This window comes from Penaeus monodon, chromosome 24 (genome assembly GCF_015228065.2).
Source record: "Penaeus monodon isolate SGIC_2016 chromosome 24, NSTDA_Pmon_1, whole genome shotgun sequence".
NCBI lineage: Eukaryota > Metazoa > Arthropoda > Malacostraca > Decapoda > Penaeidae > Penaeus > Penaeus monodon.
In genome coordinates, this window is record NC_051409.1 from 25,408,421 (window position 1) to 25,408,647 (window position 227).

Sequence of the window (227 nt, forward strand, 5' to 3'; positions counted from 1 at the left end):
GAAAAATCGATATATTTGAACGAGTAAACCCTGGAAATGGTAATATTTTAACACGTGTAGCCTTGGAAATACCAATATTATTTGAATCTGGGCATGAGTGTCACGTGCTTCCGCTCTCCCGAAGGTGCTGCGCCTGAGGAGGACCAAGAGTGTGACCCGCGCCGAGCAGATCACGGAGGGCGAGAGGAAAGCGAGGGAGCTGCAGCCAGACAGACCGTGAGTATATC

At 50.2% G+C, this 227-nt stretch overlaps 1 protein-coding gene across 1 annotated transcript in view; it reads left to right on the top strand.

Annotated features, from left to right (window-relative positions):
- Positions 1 to 227, top strand: part of LOC119588678 (diacylglycerol O-acyltransferase 1-like) — a gene marked incomplete in the record, with an annotated part of 67,292 nt that overhangs the window by 11,377 nt on the left and 55,688 nt on the right. Inside the window, 1 exon segment of the mRNA XM_037937313.1 lies at positions 125 to 216. Coding sequence (XP_037793241.1) covers positions 125 to 216 — 92 coding nt within the window.